Source organism: Dermacentor andersoni, chromosome 2 (assembly GCF_023375885.2).
Source record: "Dermacentor andersoni chromosome 2, qqDerAnde1_hic_scaffold, whole genome shotgun sequence".
In the NCBI taxonomy this organism is placed as follows: domain Eukaryota; kingdom Metazoa; phylum Arthropoda; class Arachnida; order Ixodida; family Ixodidae; genus Dermacentor; species Dermacentor andersoni.
Window position 1 is genome coordinate 210238866 of NC_092815.1, and position 22717 is coordinate 210261582.

The window sequence follows — 22717 nt, forward strand, 5'->3', positions numbered from 1 at the left end:
GACCTAGATCTCGTTCTGGGCTACTTATCGAGAATACTGGATGACAAAAATATAGAACGCAGAGCCATTGCATACCCGCCCAGGAGACCAGCATGGATCTATCTACCTATAGCAATGTTTGCTGTTATCATAATGGGCTAAAATTTCTTAGTGCAATACTTTCATACGTAAACTGTAATATGTGAGCAGTTATATGATTGCAATCAGGGACTGCGCTGATGGGAAGAAATGGTTACGTCGGCTTTCAACTGGAGTGTGCGGCGCTAAAGAATAAATGGCTTACCAATGACTAGGTCTTCATCAAGAACTTTTCCGATGAAGGGGAACGGCGGGCACAGGCGTAGTGTCTCCTGCGATTCGCAGAAATCACTATTAAGGTCTTTTCGTGGCATACCAAAGATCATTAATGTTTTTTTTTTATTATTTGGACACTTGCTGCGCATGACTTTTGCGCGACCTCCTGACGTTTTCAGCCTTAGCGTGCTCACTAAAATGAATATTCGTTATTCGTACTGCTTTAGGCACCCTGGTTCAACGAAGTAATTGCCACTGCACATTCCTCTCGCAAAGTTAGCAACCCAACCATCGGCACTCATCTGTAAGTAGAAAGTAAATCAGGAACGACGATCAATATGCACCCCAAATACAAGCGATTCCCGCCTTCAAAAGATTATATCTTTATATATATACATGTATATATATATATATATATATATATATATATATATATATATATATATATATATATATATATATTAATTAGGGTGCTTTCGTGCAAGGCATATGTAGTACAAGAAAATTAAGGAAGGGAACTTCAACTAAAAACATGCCCTCTGTCATGCAGGTACTGCAGCCAATAAATTATCGCATTTGGTGCCCGTTATCCGACGGGTTAGCAAGTTTGCATACGCAAGTTTAAATCAGCTAGTGTAAGCCAAGGGTACTTGGAGGTCGCTGGAAGAGGCCTTCCTCTTGCCGGGGACACAAAGATAAATAGATGATGATGATGATCCAACGCATATAGTCCTCTCAAGCATCAAGTTTAGTCTGGCCTCTTTAAGCATCTTGTGCCTAACATCCTGAGTAATGTGAAAACAATACGTTCGGGAGCAATTTACAGCTACAATTCGCATGAAAAATTCCACCATGCATTTCGAGTTCTTAACTAAAGCTAGTCTTGCACTTTCTGTACTGCTTATGAGTGTGTAGACTTTTCCTGAAATCACTTCGTCTTAGCACCCTGCATGTCAGGAAAGCAACGCGAAAGACATGTGCACGCTCTGGTGGCCGCTGATGAAATCTAGTAGATCTAAATGGCGCTCTCTGTATAGCAGTTCCTTGGCAAGTGAAAACGGAGTGCACGGGCAATTCTCACAGCATGCGGCGAAATGAGCTAGGTGAACAGTGGCTGCTACCTTTACACAGCACTCCATGTATTCCAGGCGCTTTAGGTCATCCATCGTGTAGAACCTGTCCGTGTCGTGGCCTAGGACATCGTCCAATTCCTGTTGCACTTTCCGCTGCTTCTCCGGGTGGAGACCGAGAAGGTAGAGGCTCCAGCTAATGGCACACGAACTGGAGTCGCTGCCCTGCAATTAGTTCAGTGCAGGATAATTGCAGGAACAGAACACAAACAAACAAACAGCAAGAACAACAACTACTATGACAAACGCAAAAACCTTAACGAGGCTAATAAGTGCTGCCTATCTTTCCAAACGCAATCCTAAGTTGACGCTGAAGTCTCCAGAGTGATCAAGCTTGTTCACAATAGGCTTCACGTCAATGGTGATGTCCGCACGTGCAACTGAATTTCGAGATCTACAGGATAAAACTGCGCGATCGTCAAGACACCAATTCTCGTCATAATGATTGACATGATAGCAGCTGCGAAATTCGACTAATAAATGTGAACGGCCGAAGCGTTGTAAACAAGTGTGAACAGTTGGGAGTGCTGTCTTGAGTACGTTATCCGCACATAACTGCTATTACTGGAACATGCTTGCATCAACAAATCACAGATGACGAAATTTTTCTTGGCTCGTACTCTGGATCTCCGGAGCGTTAAGCTGACGACAGACGGTGGTGTGGCGTCGTTAAGGAACCACTAAAGTATTGGCCCCTGTATTTGAGTAGATAGGAAAATGGGTGGTATAATTTCTTTTTTGCCAGCACGATAATACTAATCGAAGTTGTACATCACCCTCCGAGTAGCCCGGTCCAGCTTGTGGAAGATGTCGACACTTACTTAGCGGCCGTTGCCAGCGACCGAACTAGAATCATAATGACCGGAGATTTCAACTTGCCTGGTGCAGGTTGTAACCCACGAATACCGGGCCTAGTGGACAAACCGAACGAAGAATGTTCGAAACAATGACAAAACATGGTCTGATACAGGTGGTTAACGAACCGACATGTTTAGAGTGATCAGTCCACGCGGTCCTCGATTTGTTGTTTCTGAGTGACGCAACATTGATATTGATATTGATGGAGGAGTATCGAACTACAATATAGTAGTAGCTAGTAGCTAGTCTTAAAAATAACAAAAAAATGCTTGGACAAAACAGAAACCGTGCTGGTTTACAATTTCAATCGAGCTGATGATGTCTCAATTCTTTGTCGCCTAGAAATCGCTTTCGACATGATATCGCATGACGTCGATAAGCTGTAGAAATACTGCCGGCACACCGTACATCACTGCTTATCATGGTTTTCGGCGAAAACCATGATAAGCAGTGATGTACGGTGTGCCGGCAGTATTTCTACAGCTACAGAACGCAGAGAAAAGTGCTGCTCTCCGTGCGCAAGTGCGATGCGGGCGAAAAGTTTCCATGAGGCATTTCTTTCCCGCTGTGCTGACCGACTACATATCTTATTCCCCCGAAAAAAGTTTTGGAAGTACCTATCTGGTAACAGCTGAGTAATCAATGCTGTTCTTTTGAATGAAATCGTACGCAGTGATTCCGCGTTAATTAATTACTGAAACCTTGAATTACTTCTTTGCATCAGTCTTTTCTTCGAAATCGACCACTGGTCCCGAAATTATACCGCAGAAGCCCTATGGTGACATTTTTATTTCGATAGAAGGTGTAGTTGGTGTTTTTTGTTGAATTTAGACAGCAAGAAGTCATGCGGCCCCAATGAGATTCCTAATGAATTTCTGGAGCGATATTGTGAATGGGTGTCATGTTTTTTAGACAATATTTACGGCCTCATTACAGAACAGCAAGCTTCCCAGTGACTGCTTGTTGGTTAGTGTTGTGCCTGTTTTAAAACCGGGAAATAAGCCTGACGTTCAGAATTGCCGCCCTATTTCCATTACGTGCCCAGTAAGCAAACACTAGAGCATATAATCTCCAAGCAGCTACTAGAGCACATAGAAAGGAATAATCTTTTTTATACTAAACAGCATGGTTTTCGTCATTGCTTATCAACCGTCACTCAATTATGTGAAACGGTCCACCGCATTGCCAAGGCCATTAACTCTAAAGAACACATCGATTTAACATCCCTGGTTCTGTCAAAAGCGTTTGATAGAGTTCCACACAAAATCTTATTGGAAAGCTTTAGACATTCGTCATCAATATACAAAGCATCAAATGGGTCGAAGCATATTCTAGTAAAACGCAACAATTATTTGAAATAGCTGGTGAATGTTCATATCACTGCCTGTAACATCGGGGCTTTCTCAGGGCTCGGTACTGGGCCTATCTTGTTTTTATTTTAGGTAATTTACATTGCGAATGATATTAATCAATACGTCGAAGCACGATTATTTGCCGACGACAGCCTGCTGTTCTGTAGTGTGCAGAGCGTCAGCAATAAAGTTTTAATTAATTAATCCTCGCAGATAATATTTGTTTGGTGCTCCAGATGGCACATGAAGAACAACTTTGATAGGTTCATTTACATGACGTTCTCAAATAATACATTTTACTTAAATTTTATATACAATGTAAATGGCAAAGAAATTAAACACTAAAAGAAACAAAGGACTTACATACCTCGGTGTAACAATCACAGACAACCTAAATTGGAAAAACCACATCGATAATATCTGTGGAGTGGCCCAACGCAAACTAGGCTTTCTGAAAGCTATCACCCGCTACCCCAAGTGTGAAACTTAAAGCTTGCAAGACTATGATACGCCTAGCCTTGGAATACGCCAATGTAATTTGGCGTCCTCACCAGCAATAAATACCCAATCAATATACTTGAACGTGTTCAGTAATTGGAAGCAAAATTTGTTTACCAAAAGAACTGTATAATAACTACAAGGAAAAGAAGTCCTTGTATGCAGCCCGCAATAAAGCATATCGCATGGAATGATGCGGGCTCGACTGTATGCGTTTTGCGTTTACAAGAGAAGGCACCCTTGTAAAGTGTTGTATGAAAGCCAGAGGCTGACTCACTGCGAACATCATGAAGTCTGCGTCTTTTCTGGCTTCATCCAGTGTGTACGACGGGTTCTTTATGTGGGCCAGCAGAAGACTGTCTAGGAACAAAGAACCGTCACCGTCGCTGTTCGGCAGAGCTTGTTCTTCGTGATCCTGTGTCTCATCATGGAGCTTTTGGAGCACGTTCTTGCGGTTCTTCATTACCTTTATTAAAAAAGAAAAGAAAAATAGAGATGCACATAAGGAAAAAGAGCAAAGATTATTGGAATAGTTAGGCACGGTGGGAAATCTCTGTAAGCCTGCATTTATTTTCTTGTCATGATTTCATTCTACTTGTTGCCTTTTATTTGTTGTTGTTCTACAAAGGACTCTGCGTATCACGAAATGGCAGGCCGCGTTTGGGGGCTGCGTTAGGCCCGTGGCTAGCCTTCCGCTTTAACCACACAAAGCCTTACATATATTTCTGCCCATGTAGATTACTATCGGTATGCGAAAGCGCAGCGAATTGATAATCGAGTAAACATTTATTAACAATCAAATGCTTACTTCGTATTCGATTTGCTGAACTATCCATAACTGCAAACTCCTTCCCGTCTATCAAAAACACTAGTGTGGGCTCCATATTAGGTTTCCAACACTTAAATCAGTTTTTAGGCTTGAAATTCAGCGTATCAAAAGTGATACGCTGGGCTTTGTGGAGTTAAAGAACTTCAGTGTTGCACTTTTCGTGTTGTCGCTCTGCTGTGTGATGACAAATAACGTAAAGCGAATGAACGCTATATCAGTATATGCGAGCTCGTTATGCGATTTACGCTGCTTTAGGACTTGCATAAATGCATGACAGCGCTTATGCGCTGTCATGCAATAGTTGTAAGCGCTCTTGCGTCTAAGCCAGCTACGACGATCCAACTTATTGCTGCGAACTGCAGTGCCTAACGAACGTGCCATGCAGCTTTATGTGGCCAGTAAGCAATTTCTTACGCCTTTGACGATTGCTTCTATTCTTCGCAGTGTTTTCTGGAAGAGTCTGCCACTGGGGGTAATGTTGTAGACTGTGTCCAGCCAGTTCCAGGGTTGAAATGTCCGTGAGCTTATGAGCACTGTCAACCTGTACGTAAACAGAAAAAAAAGGAATATAATCACGTTTGAAGCTTGATCCTGCGCATACAGGTTCAAGGCCAAACACGCGCCATGGGACAAATGTGTACACTTGTTTTGTCAGAGAAATAAATCAGACAAGCATGCAAGAGTAATCAGCTTAGATAAGAAGCTAGAATTTAGTTTACCTTCGCGGAATTTCACAAACTAGGCAGAAGAAGCATTTTGCCACCAATAACCTTCGCTATAATTTACTTACTACAAACTTTCTTGTTGCCTGTTTAAGGTTTCTATACATGTACTGAATAGGCGAAAAGCGTAAAATATGAAAAAAAAATTGCAAGGCTTGTGAATTCATCACGCTACCCACATGTGAAAGTAGGTGCCATAGTTTCCATGCTTCTCCTTTTGAACACCGAGCTCTTCACCCAAGGCAAAGCCTGAAATGAAAATGTAAAATGAGTTGATGGCGCCCCGTTTGCTAACATACTGTTTCATGCATATGAGCCGCTCAAAGGTGCATTATTACGTGTCTAGTTCATATTACTAGTTTTTATTTACTGAATTGACAAGAGCAATTGGCACAGCGTTCACTGGTTACTCACTACCTCTCTGCCAAGAGCGCAGGCCTTTCAGGCAGAACGCCGAGTCTTCCAGCTCTACTTATTTTGTGCATTTCTTGGACTTTGCCTGTGAACTGCTGTTTGCTCCTTAACTGCGACGGAGATGGAGTCTCACGCGCGTCCGCCGGACTTGGCAGTGCCCGCAGCGGCTGCCTTCAGGAAGCGCAACGGTACCGAGAGCGACACTGACAGCGACGACACCATGCAGTACTATGTCAGCAGTGAAGATTCTTGTGACGACGCCTTCGAGCTGGTGCGGAGTCGTAAAGCAAAGCGAAGATTTCTCAGCGCATCATCGAATTCGAGTGAGTCCACCGTGAGATCTTCGCGGGATACCGAGGAGCTCACAATCCTGTTCTCTCCAGTTCTCGCCACTGACAACCTGAGACGCCTCAACAGGCAAGCCGTGTCTTCACATCTAGAGGCGCTGGTTCCAAACGAAATCAAAGACATCAGAGTGAACACCCGTAAGAACATGCTAGCGATTGACGTAGAACACGCGGCTGCGTTGGATTCTTTGCGCAAGGTCACGGAACTTGGCGGGATGAAAGTCCGCCCTCATATTCCGCTGGGCAAACAAGTCCGTACTGGCGTAATTCACGACGTTGACGAGACCATTGTCGACTCCGATCTGTCAATCTTAATCAAGCCAGCAAGGAAAACACCATCATCACATACGCGTTTCGTCTCGGCACGTCACGTGTGTGAAGATCATATTATTACGATATGATTCCGCGAGAGACGAGCAGCCGCGAGAACGACGAAGAAGTTGGTCGGTGCCCTCGGCACGAGCGAGTGTCAGCCTGGCTCCAGTGTAAATAGCGTGTAAATAGCATCTCTCGTCTGTGTCTTTTCACACGTAACATTTCTGGTGGAGGTCAGCGATCCCCGTCCTCACCACGGAACTCCGAAGTGGTCGGCACACCGAGCTTGTCACCATGCCTCCCGGTGACGAACCCGCCTCCGCAACGGCTTCGGCTTGTCCGACTGCTCCAGTCGTCACGGTTGCCCCACATCGTGACCCAGGTGTGTTCTCTGGCCTGTAGGGACAGGATGTCGACGACTGGATCAAGCTCTATGAACATGCCAGCGCTAATAACAGGTGGGACCCAACGATTATGCTCGCCAATGTCATCTTTTATCTCGGCGGCACCCCATGCGTGTGGCACCAAACACATGATGACGAAATAACCAGTTGGGACAGTTTCAAAGAAAAACTGCGGGAATTGTTCGGCGACCCCATTGCGCGCAAGGCTGCCGCGAGAAAGGCTCTTGCATCTCGTGTTCAGTCACCTACAGAGCCATACGTTTCCTACATCCTCGACGTCTTGGCTCTATGCCGTAAAGCTGACGATCATATGTCCGAAGGAGATAAAGTGGCACATGTGCTAAAAGGCATCGCCGACGACGCTTTCAATTTGCTTGTTTTCGGCAACGTGTCGACTATCGATGCCATTATAAAAGAATGCCGTCGCCTTGAACAGGCTAAGAGCCGCCGTATCTCAAACCACATTGCGCGCCTACCAAACACTGCTGCTACGTCGACATGTGAGGGTCGACCACGTCAGACCACCACCTGTGACGACGTCACCCGCATTGTTCGCCGCGAACTCGAGGCCGCCTCTTTGCCAGCCTTCTCCACGCCGCATCCCGATCCGCCAACAACCACCATTGCGATGATTCAGGCTGTCGTCAGACAGGAATTTGAAAACATGGGTCTGAACACCGTGTGTTCCACGTCTCGACCCAGCGTTTCCCAGTTATCTAGCGGCCCTCCTCGTCCCCGGCAGTCCTTTTCTGCCACATCTCGCCGCAACCCGTCCGAATGGCGTACACCTGATGACAGGCCGTCTGCTTCCACTGCTGTCGCATCGGCCACGTCGCCCGTCACTGCCGCAACCGATGGCCACCACCTCCTCGGACTTACGCCCCCACTTATTCCCGCACCTTTGGACCTTCTGTGCCCTATGCCACCCGCCATGAACCTACTACTGCTGATGTCCCTGCTCCGACCCTTCGCTACAGCCGCTCGCCCTCACCTCGACGCCACCAGTCTCGTTCGCCCCAACCCCGCCGCTTTTCTTCGCCGCCTATCGCCTCCCGCACCCAGCCGGAAAACTAGGCACTGCAGCTTCTGGAGGTGAAGCTGCGTTGTCGACCCTGCCCTCAAATCCTCTGCTCACGTTACCTACTAACCGAAACCTTCTTGACGTTGACGTTGACGGCTATCCTGTCACGGCACTCATCGATACAGGAGCACATCTTTCTATTATGAGTGCTGCCTTCCGACGACGACTGAACAAGCTCCTCACCCCAGCGTCGGCACGCGTCGTCCGCGTTGCGGATGGCGGTACGGTGCCTATCATCGGCATGTGTACGGCACGTGTCAGCATCGCCGGCCGCCACACTCCTGTACTCTTCACTGTAATTGCTCATTGCCCCCACGACCTTATTCTCGCCCTCGATTTTCTCTCCGCCCATTCTGCCCTAATTGACTGCTCTTCCAGTACCCTTCGCCTCGAGTTGCCGATGCTCGCAGAACCTTCTGACGCACCCCACTGCCGCTTACGCTCCACCGGCTTTCTTCGCCTGCCGCCAAAGTCCATAGCCTACATTGAACTGTTGTCTTTCCCACCAGTTCCTGATGGCGAGTACCTCGTCACTCCTCTGCCCGACATCCCAATACAGTATGACGTCACCGTGCCTCACAGTATAGTTACTATTACTGCGAACCACACTCGCATGCCTGTCAGTAACTTTGGATTGGCAAAGCAAATTCTACCGCAAGGTATTTGCCTTGCCACCATTGATTGTCTCGGCGACCAATACGTGGCAGCGTTATCGACCGATGGTTCTCGCGACCTTAGCATGCCCATCGCGCCAGCCTCGGGCGTCGATCCCAACATAAAGAAAATGGTTGCGACGGACCTGTCCTCTACGCAGGCTGAAGACCTTTGCGAAGTATTATCGTCCTACCGCGATATTTTCGACTTTGACGATCGCCCTTTAGGCCAGACGCTCGCGGTCAAGCATCGCATTCTTACTGGCGATGCTGTGCCTATTCACCGACGACCGTATCGAGTTTCTGTGTCGGAACGCCGAGTAATTCAAGATGAAGTAAACAAAATGCTCGATAAGAACATCATTGAGCCTTCATCGAGTCCCTGGGCGTCACCTGTGGTGTTGGTTAAGAAAAAGGACGGCACGTGGCGCTTCTGTGTTGATTACCGTCACCTGAACAGCATTACAAAAAAGGACGTCTACCCGCTCCCACGTATAGACGACGCCCTTGATTGCCTGCACGGTTCCAGATATTTCTCGTCTATTGATCTTCGTTCGGGATATTGGCAGATTGCTGTTGACGATATGGACAAAGAAAAAACCGCGTTCATCGCCTATACCAATTTAAAGTAATGCCGTTTGGATTATGCAACGCCCCTGCCACCTTTGAGCGTATGATGGACTCCTTGCTCCAAGGTTTCAAATGGTCCACATGCCTCTGCTACCTCGACGACGTCATCGTCTTCTCGCCAACGTTCGACACTCACCTTGAGCGTCTCACAACTATACTTGATGTATTTCGAAAGGCGAAGCTGCAACTTAACTCATCGAAATGTCGTTTTGGCCACCGACAAATTACTCTTCTGGGCCATCTAGTTGACGCTTCCGGAGTACAGCCTGACCCCGACAAAACTCGCGCTGTCCAAGAGTTTCCGGTTCCGAAGACAGCCGCAGACGTTCGAAGTTTTGTAGGGCTATGCTCGTACTTTCGTCGTTTTGTTCCAGATTTTGCGACAATTGCTAGGCCCCTAACTAATCTTTTGAAGAAAGCCGTACAATTCTCGTGGGGTACTGCAGAAGCCGCCGCCTTCTCTCGTCTCGTCACTCTTCTAACCTCACCACCCATTCTCGCCCACTTCGACCCTGATGCCCCTACAGAATTACGAACAGATGCCAGCGGTCATGGCGTAGGTGCCGTCTTAGCCCAGCGTCAGCGTGGCAAGGATCGCGTTATTGCTTATGCGAGCCGCCTCCTAGCACCATCGGAGCGCAACTATTCCATTACGGAACGCGAATGCCTTGCTGTTGTCTGGGCGGTTGCAAAGTTCCGTCCTTACCTTTACGGTCGCCCTTTTTCCGCAGTCACTGACCATCATGCTCTTTGCTGGCTCTCATCGCTAAAAGATCCTACAGGCCGGCTTGGTCGATGGGCTTTGAGGCTACAGGAATTTTCATATTCCGTGGTGTACAAGTCTGGCCGCCTGCACCAAGACGCTGACAGTTTGTCGCGTTACCCTGTTGACGACTCTGACTCCTCCAATATTGCCAGTGCTTCTTCCGTATTCTCGGTATCCCAGCTGCTTCATTTCGCCGACGAGCAACGCCGTGACGCCTACATCAGAGCACTCATCGACCGTTTTGTACACTCTCCGGCCGATGCTACTCTACGCCTCTTCGTCCTCCGCGACGGTACTCTGTACCGTCGTAACCTTCATCCAGACGGCTCTGAGTTCCTGCTTGTAGTACCTAAACACCTCCGCTCCACCGTTCTAGAAGAGCTTCACGACGCACCAATGGCAGGACACCTCGGCGTATCTCGAACCTATGACCGTGTACGTCGCCGTTTTTTCTGGCCGGGCCTTGCCCGTTCCGTACGACGTTACGTCGCCGCTTGTGAACTTTGCCAACGACGCAAGAAGCCTTCCCAGCTCCCCGCTGGTTACCTGCAGCCGCTCGAAATCCCTGCCGAGCCCTTCCATCGTGTCGGCTTGGACCTTCTAGGCCCATTTCCAGAATCTACATCAGAAAACAAGTGGGTTCCAGTCGCGGTGGACTACGCGACCCGCTACGCCGTAACCTGTGCTCTTCCGACCAGTTGTGCAACTGATGTTGCGGACTTCCTGCTACATGACATTATATTGATGCATGGTGCTCCGCGTCAATTGCTTACAGACCGCGGCCGCACCTTTTTGGCCAAAGTCATTGACGACATCATGCGTGCCTGCTCAATACAGCATAAATTTACCACCTCCTACCACCCCCAAACGAACGGCCTCACTGAGCATTTGAACCGCACCCTTACAGACATGCTATCCAAATACGTTTCAGACGACCACCGTGACTGGGACCTGGCTCTACCTTACATTACCTTTGCATATAACTCTTCCCGTCTCGAAACTGCTGGCTTTTCCCCGTTTTACCTCTTGTATGGCCGCGAACCGACGCTACCACTGGACACTGTGCTTCCGTCCGCCACAGCTTCAACTAGCGATTATGCCCGTGATGCAATCGCCCATGCTGACCATGCTCGCCAACTTGCGCGCGCTCGTTTACAAGTGTCTCAAGACAAGCAGAAACAACGCTACGACCTCCGTCACCGTGATGTCCATTTTGTGCCCGGAGCCCTCGTGTTGCTTTGGTCACCATCGCGTAAAGTCGGCCTTTGTGAAAAACTGCTTTTCTGTTACACAGGCCCATATCGCGTGATACGCAAAGTGACCGATGTCACCTATGAAATCGTTCTAGCCACGCCCACGACGTCCTCCGCTGTGACAACCAGTGACATTGTCCACGTTGCCCGACTCAAGCCCTACAACTCTCCATGCCCCTTGGATATTTAACAGCACCGTGACGGTGCTTTTGCCGCCGGGGGGTAATATTACGATATGATTCCGCGAGAGACGAGCAGCCGCGAGAACGACGAAGAAGTTGGTCGGTGCCCTCGGCACGAGCGAGTGTCAGCCTGGCTCCAGTGTAAATAGCGTGTAAATAGCATCTCTCGTCTGTGTCTTTCCACACGTAACAATATTTAAGGGCGAATCCCTCCCATCGCATGTAAAAGTGGGCCACTTTCGACACGCAGTTCGCCCCTTTATACCAAAACCGCTGCAGTGCTGGAAGTGCATGAAGCTTGGCCATGTGAGTAGTGTGTGCAAGAACACTACCGTCTGTTCTCGCTGCACTGGGCCCCACACCACTAACACATTAGAGGCCAGTGTGCTGAAGTGCACAAACTGCAGCGGCCCTCACGATGCATCCTCGAAGGAATGCCCTTTAATTCGAAAGGAAATGACAATATTGAGGAAAATGGTTAGAGACCACTCGTCTCACCGAGAAGCAGCAACATCTATTAGGCGGCGGCGATCGCGTCGCCGACGTCGATCACGAACCTCCAAAGCCTCTGCAGAGCACCAGCCACGTACATTACCACCCACTCTTCCGCCCAGGCCAAACGCAGTCAGCTCAAAGGACAAAGGTGCAACGAACAGCCCTGCTGTTGACGCTTGGCCTGCACTCCCGAGGCTACATGCTCCTACTGAGCGAAATCAGACTTCTACAGCAAGGGACACTTCGACTGTTCCTGATAAACTGACGGACCAAGATCAACAAATTGTTGTCATGATCAGCTCTCTGGTGAGTGCTATTCGTGTTCTTCTGCTTCTGGACAGGCTACAGACACCAACAGCTCGAAGTGCGTTGCAAGTGCTGGATGCCATCAATCCGGTCCTAGCGAGCCCTCAGAAGTTCAGTTCTTGAGAACTTCCACAGCAGAACCATGGCTCATCGACAGCAACAGTGAGCGTTCCGGGATATTGTCAAAAGTGCCTCCATATTCCAATGGAATGCGAGAGGCCTGAGGTCACGTATTTCGTATTTTCGACAGTTCGTGTTTGACTACCACTGGTGATCTGTGAACCGAACTTATCAGCCTCCATAAGACTATCGGGATATGAACCTTTTGTTTGAACAACGTGTGTCCGTAGTAGTAAGGTTCAGGTTTGCGTTCGCAAGGACCTAACGTATTTTTCGCAACCCGTAGCGCCACACGACGGTAAGCAATACGTCTGTGTTAGTGTGAAAATGAAGAGGCTGCCTTTTACTATTATTGGCGTCTACCTATCCCCAACAAGTCAGTTTAACAGCAAGAGACTAGAAGATATTGTGGCTGCTACTCCCGCTCCTTGGATAATAACAGGGAACTTCAACGCTCACCACCATATATGGGGAAGCTCCAGGATAAATTCGAGGGGCAGGTCACTAATATCCTTTGCATCAGGCCACAACCTGTCTCTTCTAAATGATGGAAGTCCGACATTTCTGCGAGGAACAACGTACAGCAGCTGTCTTGACTTGACTTTCGTGTCACGTTGCCTGACTTCGAGCGTGCAGTGGTTCACTGATATTGAAACCCATGAAAGTGATCATATTCCGACTTATGTGAGAATCGATGGACTAGACGCCGCATTACCGGATGTATCTCGCCAAATCGACTGGTCAGTCTTTCAAGATCGAGTAGAAGACACCTGCAAGAAACATATCGCACGCAGATTAGCAGACATAATAGCAGACGCAATCCAAGATTGCACGCGTTGCTTCACACATTCGTCAAAGCGTACAGAGAATGACGTTGAATAGGAAAGGCTTCGTACAATACGTCGCCGTGCTGAAAGGAGGTACAGGCGCACAAAGACAATTCTTGACCTCAGAGAAGCTCGGCGCATGCAAAAGAAGATAAAACGCCGAATGGATAAGCAAGCGGATCAAAGATAGAAATGCTTTTGCGAGTCACTAGACCCCCGCAAGCCTTTGTCCCGTGTGTAGCGTACCCTACGGGGTCTTTGCTTAAGACCCCAACAACGACACCCTTTTAACGCCCTTGCTCTATATCAAAACCGCTGTGACATAGACGTCGCAGAGGAATTTTGTGCGAAAGTCGCCGGCGGCACAGTTTTGGTCCCTGACATGACTTTAGGCAACATCCCCGGCCCACGAGATGCAAGAATGGAGGCTCCATTCTCTATGGAAGAGTTAGAACCTGCTATGACCCTCTGTAGGTGTTCGTCTTCACCAGGGCCCGATGGCATAATATATACCGCTTTGCGCCACCTAGGCCGAGAAGCACGAAGAGAACTCCTCAGCCTTTTTAATAGTTCATGGCAAGATGGTGTCGTGCCACAGGAATGGAAACGCAGTCGCCTGGTACCGCTACTAAAAGCAGGAAAGTCGCCGCTCGAAGTGCCATCGTATCGGCCTATAGCACTCGCCAGCTGCGTGGGGAAGCTCATGGAACGCATGATCCTCATGCGTCTCGAATGGTACCTAGAACACCACAAAATTTACCCTGATTCTATGGCGGGATTTCGACGAGGCCGTTCATCGATTGACAGTGTCATCAATCTAGTATCATCTGTAGAAGAGCAAAAATCTTGGAAACGATTATCAGTAGCGTTCTTTCTGGACGTGAAAGGCGCTTACGACAATGTTTCCCATCAACCCATTCTTGACGCACTTTTGACAATTGAACTAGGAGGGCGAGTATATCGATGAATCAGAAACTACTTGACACAAAGGTCCTTGTTCGTATGTACGGAAGATGGTCCGACTACCGACCACTACATATGCCCAAGGTCGTGTTCGAAGCCCTATTCTTTTCAACCTCGCACTTCTTGGGCTGGCCAAATCCCTACCGGAAACAGTGAGTGTCTCAATCTACGCCAACGACATCTGCATCTGCTTATCAGCGGTCACTCGTCTGCAGGTTCACGCAAGGCTACAGAAAGCAGCAACACAAACATCTCACTATCTTCCCACACAAGGCCTTACCACCTCAACAGAAAAATGCGCGTTAGTCGCTTTTACACGAAAACCGATGTCTCGTTATCCAGTATGCATCAATGGCCAGCCTATCTCCTACAAGAGAAATCATCGGTTTTTGGGTGTCATTTTGGACCGGGACCTCTCTTCGAGCCCTCACGTTGCCCACTTGAAGAATAAGCTCAAATCTATTGTTCATGTCTTCATGTTCATCGCCGGGAAAACATGGGGATCGTCAGTGGGCTCCATGCTACAGTTATATCGAGCACTTTTTATCGGACTGCTACGTTATAGTTCTCCCGTGTTTGCTAAAACGTGCAAGTCAAATCTACGAGAACTTCAGAGCATGCAAGCACAGGCACTACGTGTTTGCCTAGGCCTTCCGCGGACCGTCTCAACAACACGAACTATTATAATGGCTCGAGACCATCCGATCACGACTTACATTAGCACCAACACGCTTAGAGCCCATGTTCGTCATGTTTCATGCATGCAATCAAGCTCTCTTGCCTGCCTGCCAGAACGCCGACCACAGGCGTCCTTCTCCAACGAGGTCAGCATCCATCGTGCCTGTCTACCATCGGGCTTCACACCCTCAGCCCGTTCAACCTCAGCTTTGTAGTGTTTAAAACAACCTCAAGTGCGTCTTACGGTTCCAGGGATAAGAAAGAAGACCAACCTGCCTACCTTGGCCCTGAAGCAAGCAGCTCTGGATTCTTTGAACACTTTCCACTTTGACCGAATCCACATATATACGGATGGCTCTTCCACTCAGACCAGCTCCACCGGCGCAGTGGTGATACCATCACGATCAATTAGCATTCGGTACAAGATTTCTCTCTTGACAACATCGAACGGGTCGGAGCTTGTTGCACTCCGAGGTGCCGTTGATTACATTAACAACCAGCCCACTAATCGGTGGGCAATATTCTGCGATTCGAAGACGGCCTTACAATGTCTTCTGTCATCTTTTCGTCGCAGGTCCTGCGAACAACTAGTGTCGGAGATACGAGAAATGCACCATCGTATGATAGCGAAAGGACACGACGTCGTGCTTCAGTGGCTGCCTGACCAATGCGGTATCTGCGGCAACGACCTCGCTGACGAAGCTGCTAGGAAAGCACACGAAGGAGCAACCCTTGTTTCTGTACCTTTATCGCGGAACGACGCAGCCCAACACCTAAGCAAGGTAGCACACCGTATGACGTTAGAGAAGTGGCACACACCTGAATTCACCCAAGAACGATTGCATTCCCTCGACCCCTCTATGCAACTGCGGCTGTTACCAGGGCTTCTGCGAAATGAGGAAACAATGCTGTGCCGCTTACTCTTGGGCGTCGCATTCACCAACGCATATACGTTTTTGATTGGAATAAATGATAGCGCAGACTGCAATGCCTGCGGTGTCGAGGAAACTATAGAACATCTACTGTGCTACTGCCCATCTTTTGAAAACGAAAGACATGACCTCTGTACAGCTCTCAATCAGCTAGATAGAACACCCTTCACCTTGAACAAAATCTTGGGACCATGGCCTCGCAGATCACAGCGACAAAAGGCCACAAAAGCTCTGCTGCGATATTTGAAAGCTACTGGATTGAGTCAGCGTCTGTGATCCGGACTGAGTGACCGAACGATATCCCCAGTAGACTTTCTCTTCTTCTTTTAGTCTTTCCGTCCCCTTTTCCCTTTCCCCAGTGTGGGGTAGCCAACCGGGCTCAGTCCTGGTTAACCTCCCTACCTTTCCTTTATCATTTGCTCTCTCTCTATATATATATATACCACACGCCGTATATGTGCTGTTCACGTATGAACTTGTTACAATTACGATTCTCGGAGGTTGAGCCACAATAAGCACAATACGAATGTTTATAGCTCATAAATTTACTTCGGTATACGAGCTCACCACGTGACTAGGAAGTACGTCAGTAGTATACGTATCTCACTGTACTGGTGGCACACTCTCGGCCTCCTGATCACCTCGCACGATCAGATATTCAGCGCAAGCGCCGCTGCATTGTTTTATCCATCCAAAGAGTTAACAGTGCCCAGATGTCGCCAATTTTGCCTAGTGCTATATGACTTAAGTACGTTTCTCTGTTCACTGACCTGTACATAGGCGCAGCATATTGCCGTGCAAATACGGACAGAAACGTCGTTCACGGCCAATACGGGATCATACAGGGTTCCTTTCTACATACGAAGCAGCAGTCCTGTCAAAGCTGCTTCTTTTCGACTCCATGCAAGTTTATATTTCTGTATCAACGTCTTTGTGGATACAAAGATGCTGACAAACAAGGATGGGCAAACGCAACAAGCCAGCAAAGTAGCAGTTGACAGCTGATCAGCAGGCATAACCATCGTGACATTTAATCATCCTTTGATTAGCGTTAGTTGTATCCCCATTGTTACTGAGAGGAAATAATGCCTGCCTGATAGTCATTGGATGACCTCAAAATTTGAATGAGATTTGATGATAGTCAGTCTGTCTAGCGCGTCATGCAATTCTTGGGCGTTTACGATACCTCTGCAGCTAGCAGCCCACGCACTCACGTCCGATTATGTCCAGGGCGCACTTCTGCACGTTTGGGAGACATACGACGGGCTCGCCCGGCGATTCCTTCAGAAGCTGGTCGACCCTCGCCACGAGGCACTCGGCGTTTTCCTGCATGAAGCCTAAGTAGCCGTCCATGGCGCTTGCGTGGAAGGCCTGCATGAAGATCCTCCGCTTGGTCTTCCACGCATCGCCCCCGCTGCACGGCAAGAGATTGGTCAAACACTGGATGAATCAAGCGAAGCGGGAGAATTTTAACCAGAGAGAGGGAAAGCAATGAGAGGAAAGGCAGGGAGGCCAGCTAGACGAGCGTCCGGCTTGCTACCCTACACTGGGAGTAAGGGAAAGGGGGAATAGAAAGAGGAAGAAAGAGAGAGAGAGGAGAGAGAGCTCTGCGCGAACACAGTAGGACGAACAGCAGTCCTGCAGTCGGTTTAAATATTGCGCTGAAGCTTGAGGGCCGTTAAGCCATAGTGACGTCAAGGATTTCAGAAATGCACTGTATGGGTATGCACATTTCGCGATAGAAACAGAAGATGGCATTTGTGATACTTATGAAAATCACGTCAAGATGAAACTACAGCCACCTCCAAATATGTTAACAAAGAACTCAGCTTAGCAAAAGTGCATTCAATCCTCAAGAAGTTAGTGTCCAGAACTGTCGGAGTTTTCACGCAAGCTTCAATTTATTAGGGTTCGTTTTAGAGGCAATAAATAGAAACACGCTATTACGCGCCCACACCTGCACAAATGCGTTTCTTTATGCGGAACCAAACCAAGAGTTTCATGGCCTTTCCAATACTTTCTGACGGTAAAGACATTCATAGTAGATAGTAGCCATTGCAAATGCAGTGCCATCGATAATGGATGTAGTGTCCTTACTTTCTAACTTGTGTGTGTTTATGTTTATGTTTATGTTTAGGCCACTTCATGTAAGTTGACTTCAGGTGTGCTTATTTGGCCTTACTTAATCTGTCATTATGTTATGCGAGATTGCGTGAAGAAAGAACGAACACAAACATGATGCAATACCAAGTAGCCAAACAGCTACGCTCCTCCAACTCTGCCACAAAATAATGTAGTGTCCCACCCAATAACATAAGAACTTGGGGCGCTATAGCGCGAAGCTATTCCAATCTGTTTCTATTCCATTCCTGCCATTAGCCTTCCATGATTTGTAAAAGAAAAAAAGAAAAAGAAGAAAAATTTTGAGGTCACTTAGCTTCCCCTTTAAGAGGAAGCTTTAGCTTGAGTGCTCCTATCTAAATACATGTAAAAGGAGAATTCGTTTTTCTCGGCAACCACTGCACCAAATTTGACTAGGTTTGTTGCATTTGAAAGACAAAGTTAAAATCCAGTGACTGTTGGTTTCGAATTTTTGAGTTAGGTCATGAAATTTTTATTAAAAATTGCCAAAAATCGAAAATTTTCAAAAAACGAAACTATCAAGTTCACAACTCTGTAACTCAACCACTAAAAATGATAATACAATTCTGTGGATTGCATCTAATAGTACATCTAAAGCGGACAAAATTGATATGTTACACATGAATATAAACATAATTTAATCATAGGGAAATACAACTTTTGCAAAACCGTTGTAACCAACGTAACAAAGTCACGTAAAATGTAAAATGACATATTGAATTTGTCCGCTTTGAATGATCTAATGGATGCCGTTTACAGAACCGCGATATCAGTTCTTGCTGCAGAGCTATGAATTTGTAAACTTCGCGCTTCCATTTTTTTTTCAAACGGTCAAATATTTGAAAATCGATTTAAGAAAATTCAAGCCCTAAATCGAAATACCGCTTCAAACAGTCACTAGAATTTAACTTTCTCTTTCAAATGCAACAAATTTCATCAAAATCGGTCCAGGGGTTATCTCATAAAAACGTTTTTGCGTTTTACATGTATTTGAATAGGCCGCGTCGGAGTTGGGCCCGAGCTAAAGCTTCCTCTTAAGAGTGGAACGCCATATCGTTCAAAGATCCCCGACTGATTCCCACGCTTGCAGGCAACTGCAGCTTAAGCAGCCGTAATTTTTGCCAGACAACGCTGACAGGGAACGCTACGCATGAAGGCGAGCTTTCTGGTAGAAACACGACCTCTTGCATGGGCCGATACCGGAGGTAGTGCAAAGCTGCGCTAAAAAATTAATATCTTTTTGATGCTTCTATTATTGTTTCGTGCTTTTAATATTTCAGCCTGAGAGGATTCAACATAAAAGGCATGCGCTGTCGGTGTTTTGTCTCATGACATTTGTTTTCCGGTTGTCATTTTCAAAATTTCACGGAATAACTTTGTCAGAAACGTAAGACTAGATATGAGCAACATTAGTGATAACATAGTCCGGCAATATATCCCGCTTATACAGCATGTCACATAGCAAGGCGTGACATACACGTTTACCTACATACAGGGTGTTTAAAGTAAATCGAATCAATGATTAAAAACGGCGATTAGCTGATTAGGCAGTGGTTAGCTGCAGGCGAATGAAACCAACAGCATATGGTTTACCGTCATGTGGCGCTCCTTAGAGTATTTTTAGCTTATTAACCAAGATGAATTATGCAAACTTCTTAATATTCATTTAGGGCCAAGTGCGTTTCGTTGCGTTATTCAATTTCATTGCGACCGATCCATTTTTTTGTGGAGATGTACGTACATGATGTGTGGCGATTTTCTTTTTTTTTTTTTGGGGGGGGGGGGCGTTTAAGGAAAGCCTGCGATATATGAAATAAAATCACATGACTGCACTCATGCGCTATCGTATTGCAGCGTTCTCAACCACGCTTGGTGCGAAAGAACCGCGTGCGCGGACTGTGGCGAAGTGAGCGGCCACGGCTGCAGGCATCGTCTTCACAGTGCGTGAGCATATTTGGCGGTAACATACGGAAAAGAAGCGCCGTCGTCTCTGATAAGCGATAGGCTCCACGCACGGTTGAGAGCGCTGCAATACGATATCGCACGAGTGCAGTCACGTGATTTTAATTGATATGTCGCGGGCTTTCTTTAAAAGAAGAAAAAGATCGCCATGCAGCATCTACTTTGGGACAAAAAATTAGATCGGTCGCTTCTGAACCCCCTCTACAATTCAACGAAACGCATTGCCCTGATGTGAATATTAAAAATTTTGCATAATTGATCTTGATTGGTTGACTAATTAAGCGTGATATGAAAAATAATACTCTAAAGAGCATTACATGACGGCAGACCATATGCCCTTGGTTTCATTTAGCTGCGGTTAACTGGCTTAAGTTACGTGAAACACACTGTATATGGCAATTTTCGCTGAAGGGACGCCAACGCCGACAGCGGCGCCGACGCCGACACCGAATTTTCTGTGACACGGGGCCCTTAACCTTATCGCATTAAAAATTGGGGCCACGCCTGCTGCGCCTGTCTCTCACGCGAATTCACTAAAACTGCAAAAACACCCCATCTGATACGAGGCGTGCACACTGATTATGCATGATCAGGCAAAACAAACGTGAAACGAATATCCCCCATTCTATGCCTGTTAAGATTAGTTCATCAATATTGGTAAAAATTTTCCTGGCTGCACCCAGTTTCCCTGTCTGTCACTGGATGTCAGAAAACCGCGAAAACTTGCCAACGTCAAAGTGAGATGTGCTCACTAAAGACGCATTAATAGGACGAGCAAAAGTAATGTTTCCGGAGTAGCCGCAGACTGCTGGTTCCGAAAGAAACAGAAGTCTGCCCACCGGTCACTCTGGCACCGGCTACTCGGAGCTGCCGAGGCGAGTGGATGGATTTCTTTGCGTATAATTAAAATTCTTGCGTGGCAGTAAAGCGTCATCGAGCACTTTCAGCAGGTATACGACGTCGCTCTGCCAACCGTTCTTCGCTGATGATCCGTTCTAGACGCATTTTTTTCTCCCCGTTGCAGGCTGCCGCGATTTTCGGCTAGCCACCACAAGCTAAGCAAGGGCAAGCGGACAATTGATGACGTCAACAGCACTCTCCTCTCCAGCTTATCTACTTTAACTGCGCTAGCCTAGCCCCAGGTAGAATTGGTATCTACCGATAACCAATTCACTACAGCAAAAACAGGGGCTGCCAAATTCGAAGACTTCATGGCGATCTGTTGCTCGAAAAAACTTCAGGACGACATATTATAGCGATGTATGAAAATAATCCCACGTACAAGACAATATACACGGACGCAGCCGCGTATTCGCACCTTCACTCGAACACCAGTGATGCCCAAAAGAACGTCAGGAAGTACTCAGTGGCAATCGTCGACACGAAAGCACAGCAACAATTTACGGCATCCGTCAGGGCAGGTACTCCGGCGGCTGCCGAAACTTTCGCCGTGGCAATGGCCCTCGCTCGCGCCGAACGCACGCAAAAGAGCGTCGCCGTAATAACAGACTTACAAGAAGCATGTCGCCTGCTTCTCAGGGGCCACGTGACCAAAACATTTCACTCAATAATACCGACGAAATTCGCCCATAATCACCGGATCCTATGGTGTCCACGTCGTACAGGCTTTGAGGGGAACGAACTGGCCAATTCGCTAGCCCGAGCTATTATTAACCGGGCCGACTCGACTGGGACGGGCCCAGGTAGCCACTGTAATGACCCCAATCCAACGAATGCCCGGGAGATTCTCGTTCATCAGCGTGCAACTAGAAAAATATACCCCCCCCCCCCTCGCCCACAACTCAGTGGAGAGGAAGCCGCCAGCTGGCGCAAATAGTCAAATCGCGGTAGTCCCCCACCTTAAATTACAGAATGCCATGTTCCCCACACGCTACAGGCCCGACTGCCCGTGGTGCGGCGGCATACAAACACTACAACACATTACTTGGGATTGTGAAACACGCCAGTTTGATAAAACACACCACACGATGGAGCAATGGGAGGCACAGCTAACCAGCTAAGACCTGGCGGGACAGCAGTCCTTCATAAGACAGGTCAAGCGGGCGCCCGAGGCCAGCGGGGCCTTGGACTAAAGGTGCTCCAGCGACCACTGCACGTAAATCATTTAAGTCAATAAAAGTATCTCTATTTCTCTCTCTCTCTCTCTCTCTCTCAGGACGAATACCCCTACCAGCCCCCCCCCCCCCCCTTACCCCCTGATTATTCGTTTTTTGGTCATTTCCTATATTAGCGAACAGCGTCTCACAAAATTAGAAGCTTTATCTTTTTTTCTGTTGCAAAAGCGCATTTTATTATTACGCCTTACCTTACTAAATATAGTCAAGTGTTGGACGAAAACTCGTCTAGCGAGGAAACATATTGGTGCCAAGAAACGTGCAGCTCGCCAAGAATAAAAGAAAGAAAGACTTTTTATTTTAATTTTTATTCTTGGTGAGTGCACGTATTTTGGCACCACCTTACTAAATAGTGCTCCTTCAAAGCGAGACCATCCGTTAACGACTTCGGAGACCATGCTCTGTGGAGGTACGCGAATCTTAACGTTG

At 47.4% G+C, this 22717-nt stretch overlaps 1 protein-coding gene across 2 annotated transcripts in view; it reads right to left on the reverse strand.

Moving 5' to 3' along the window:
• LOC126540174 (cytochrome P450 4V2-like) overlaps positions 1–22717 on the reverse strand; it is a 69128-nt gene that overhangs the window by 25623 nt on the left and 20788 nt on the right. For both annotated transcript variants that reach the window (XM_055075854.2, XM_050186961.3), the window contains exons 4-9: positions 17264–17463; positions 5863–5932; positions 5376–5502; positions 4410–4598; positions 1416–1589; positions 284–350 (exon numbers count right to left, since the gene is read on the reverse strand). In XM_055075854.2, the coding sequence (XP_054931829.1) occupies positions 284–350; positions 1416–1589; positions 4410–4598; positions 5376–5502; positions 5863–5932; positions 17264–17463 (827 nt within the window). The remainder of the gene's footprint in view (positions 1–283; positions 351–1415; positions 1590–4409; positions 4599–5375; positions 5503–5862; positions 5933–17263; positions 17464–22717) is intronic.